The 3,579-nt window shown below is 60.2% G+C and overlaps 1 protein-coding gene across 1 annotated transcript in view; it reads left to right on the top strand.

Annotated features, from left to right (window-relative positions):
* Positions 1-2,629: 2,629 nt before the first annotated feature.
* Positions 2,630-3,579, top strand: part of MNEG_2725 (magnesium-protoporphyrin IX monomethylester (oxidative) cyclase) — a gene marked incomplete at both ends in the record, with an annotated part of 3,343 nt that continues 2,393 nt past the window's right edge. The window contains 2 exons of the mRNA XM_014048801.1: positions 2,630-2,749; positions 2,904-2,968. Of these exons, the coding sequence (XP_013904255.1) occupies positions 2,630-2,749; positions 2,904-2,968 (185 nt within the window). The remainder of the gene's footprint in view (positions 2,750-2,903; positions 2,969-3,579) is intronic.

Raw genomic sequence — 3,579 nt, 5'->3', positions numbered from 1 at the left:
GTACCCAGCCCGCCGCCGCCGTCACCTCCTCCGCCGCCGCCGCCGCCCGTGGCGAATCCGGTGGTAGTTGTGCCGGTGGTGGTCAACCCGGTGCCCGTTCCGTCGCCACCACCCCCGCCACCACCCCCCGTGCCGGCGGCGGCTGCACCAGCACCGCCGACACCGCCTGTGCCGGCGTACCTGACGCGCAAGTGGACCCGCACCCCTCTGCCCTTCGTCCCTGGTGCGTCTTCCGCGGTGTGGGAGTGCGGCGACGAGGGCGATGAGCCCCGCTGTGCGAGGGGTGAAGGGGGGTGCTCGATCCCCGTGGCTGCTTCTTGCAGTCCGCTGCTTCTGTGCTGCACCCACCCGCCCAGCAACCCACTTGAATGCATCCGTTCCCTCTGCAACCAGATTACAGCGAGTATTGCGAGAAGAAGGACAACAGCGATAAACCAGAATGCTTTAGCTGGTGAGTGTGCATGTAGTGGCTGAGTCCGACTCTACCAACCTGGGTCATGGTGGCTGTTATGTGTTTGTCGGAGAAGCGGGCGGCAGGTGCAGCATGATGCTTCACCTGCCGCCCGAGCAGCGAATCAGCCACTCAAGCACACAACAGAACTATCGATGCATGTTTGGCAGTCCTGTTCTTGTTAGCATCATCAACATTTATTTTGAACCCATCCCGTATCAGGTGGTGTGACAACCTGCCCAGTGGCGTGGATGATGTGCCGGAGTGCGAGAAGTACACAGCGTGAGTCGTCAATGCGCGATGAGGGATTGGGTGAAAGAGGCGTGGACGGTGCTCGGGAGCGGCCCACTTGATCCTTGCACAGACAGAAGCCTGCAGGGAACCAAATCCTTGCCGTGCTTATCAAGCACAGCGCCCCAGCCTGAGTGTCCAGCAGCAACTTAGGCCCCTTGCCCATCGCCCTCCACTTATCCCTCCGATCTGCCACCCACCCCCTCAGGGGGTGGGTGTTGTTGCCCCAGCCTTCCAACCCCAAGCTCCCTCACGCTGACCAGCCCGCCCCTCGTGCAAATCCTCAACATTCGCAGCTTCTGTGATGGCGCGGGCAAAAACACCAACCTGTGCGAGCCGCCCTGTGAGCTGCTCGAGGATGCGGACAGCGACAGCCGCTGTGCAGGGTGAGCGGCGCAGCCGGGGCACTGCTGGTGTCCCAGAGCCCTGGCGCCACAAACGTCCAAGGGCCGCGAATTGCTCTCGGCGCGCGTGGCAATGGGCGCCCCAAGCCTCTCCTTGACTGGCCTAGCTTGTGCAGACCCAGCCGTAGGCTGTCGTCCAGCGCGAGAGGCTCGCGGCACATTTCCATTTCTTTTGCCTTCATGTGCGCACATGCAGCACCCTTGCATCTGAATATAATGCCCAGAGTTGGCAGGCCTCCGTGGCGCACGCTCAGCGCCGCCGCCGCGTGGCTGGCTGGTGTGCTGTGGCCGTGTGGCTGGCACTGTTGGCCCTCCTTGCCTGTGGATTCCAGCCTGTTTACCCCTGTATTAGGCTGCTGACAGCTGCATATATATCATATTGCTGCGCCAAGGCAGGGCCGCTGCGTCAGCCGAAGCCTGGCATTACCATGATCACAAACAGGCCGTGGGTTCCTGCTATGTCCTGAGCAAACGTTGCACGCCTTGCGCGCTATTCAGCTCCCCAAGCTCAATCACCATGCACTGCACCGTCAGCTGAGGCAATCTCAAAAGACGTGCATCGAGCCAATTCTCCAGGCGCGGCATGACCACGCTCACTGTCCATATGAATGTATGGAAGCTCCACTGTTTCTCGCGACACCCTTGCAAATGGGGATACTTCTTCCCTCTACCAATGCTCTTCAAACCCTTGTGTCATGTCCATGCTGATCTACAAGCTGCACACCGAACTTTCATGGATCCGAGTCACGCAATGGGTGTCTCAGACTTGGTGCTGTCTCGGCCACGCCCTACAGTGCAGAGGTGGCAAGTAATACATGCTGACACTTGTGAGCATGCAAGCAATGATAACAACTACTTGTTTGCAGGGTGGCGTGTACAGGGGTTGGCCGTCACCAGAGAACCTCCTCACACGGCAGTTGTGGCAAGCAGCGGAACACAAAGCGTGTGGGGGATGCCTGCCTCCTATATACCTGGTCCATCATGCGATACATCTTTATGCACTGCATCACCTGGTTCAAAACGCCGCTCTGAGACACTTGCGCGCAGGCACAGCGGAGCGCTGCAGCAACTGAAAGGGCCAGTCACCATGTGTGTTGCGGTGTTTCCGCATCGCCACGAGATCGGCAGGGATTGGCTGTGACAGTAGGATGGGGCGTTCCGGCATAGAGGCTAGGATACACGAAATGCTGAGACGTGCAGACGGGGTGCAGCCTCGAAGACGACGGTCAGGATTCGGCAGCTTGAGACGTGACATCGACACGCAGAGTTCGCCCCCTCTTCTCCCAAGCCTCACGCAGATCTTTTTGCTCCCGCACGCTCATTGATTCGCCAAACAATTGGCTGTACAACAATTGTTTTGCGGGCAGAGAGCAGCCGTCACATACAGCTTGCTGTTGCTCGCGACACACTCCCGCGACCTTCAAACAAGTGGCTCAGGGACGTTTGCCATCCAACACGGATCATGGCTGCTTTGAGATGCCACATGCAGACCGCCAGGCCTGTGGCCGCCAAGGCCGCACGGCCGACGGTGATCAGCCGCGGCCGTGTCGTGCGCGCCCGCGCCGCCGCCGCTGCCGAGTCCCCCGAGGATATGGGCTTCAAGGTGCGGGTCGTGATGTGATTGTGGTTGCACTGGAAGTGCACAGTTCGCGGCGCAATGCGCATTAGCGGCGGCGTGGAGGCTCCTGCCCCACCCTTTTAGAGCCGCTCCCCCAGACTGCCTGTCAACTGAACGCGACGCCACCTCCACACAACAGACCATGCGAGATGGCGTCAAGGTCGCCGCTGACGAGACCCTGCTGACGCCTCGGTTCTACACTACGTGAGAAGGGCTGAAAGCTTGCCAGAGACCGCTTTGCAGCCGCGCCGCTGGGTGGCGGGCCGCGCCACGGAAACGGAGTGCCTACTGCACGAGGGGCCATCACACGAGTCCACCCACTGCAATGCGCGCTTGCATGTGTGCGGCGCCTCTCAAACTTCCGCCACAAACTCCGCTGCAAACGCATGCACTTCACCACTGATCCCTTCTCTCAACCCCTTCCACGACTTTTCTCACTCATCCCCAGCGATTTTGATGAGATGGAGCAGATCTTCAGCCAGCAGATCAACCCCAACCTGGACATGGTCGAGATCGAAGCCTCGCTGCAGGAGTTCAGGAATGACTACAACCAGCGCCACTTTGTCCGCAACGACACCTTCAAGGTGGGGCCAGGGGCGGGGCGGGGAAGCAGGCAGGGCTTGCCTGGCGGCAGCATGGGGGTCTGCCAGCCATGATCTGATCTATTGTGTCTATGGCAAAAAATGTGCACCATCCTAGTCTCCTCTGGCATCTGGACCCCCCTTTGCGTGCCTGCGCAAGCGCACTCAATGTAGCTGTCGACCCACACAAATTACTAGCCCCTCTGTGGCTGCGAAGCCCTCCCAACCGCCCCC

Source organism: Monoraphidium neglectum (genome assembly GCF_000611645.1).
Source record: "Monoraphidium neglectum strain SAG 48.87 unplaced genomic scaffold scaffold00318, whole genome shotgun sequence".
NCBI classification, from domain to species: Eukaryota; Viridiplantae; Chlorophyta; class Chlorophyceae; order Sphaeropleales; family Selenastraceae; genus Monoraphidium; species Monoraphidium neglectum.
This window is presented reverse-complemented; position numbering and strand designations above follow the sequence as displayed.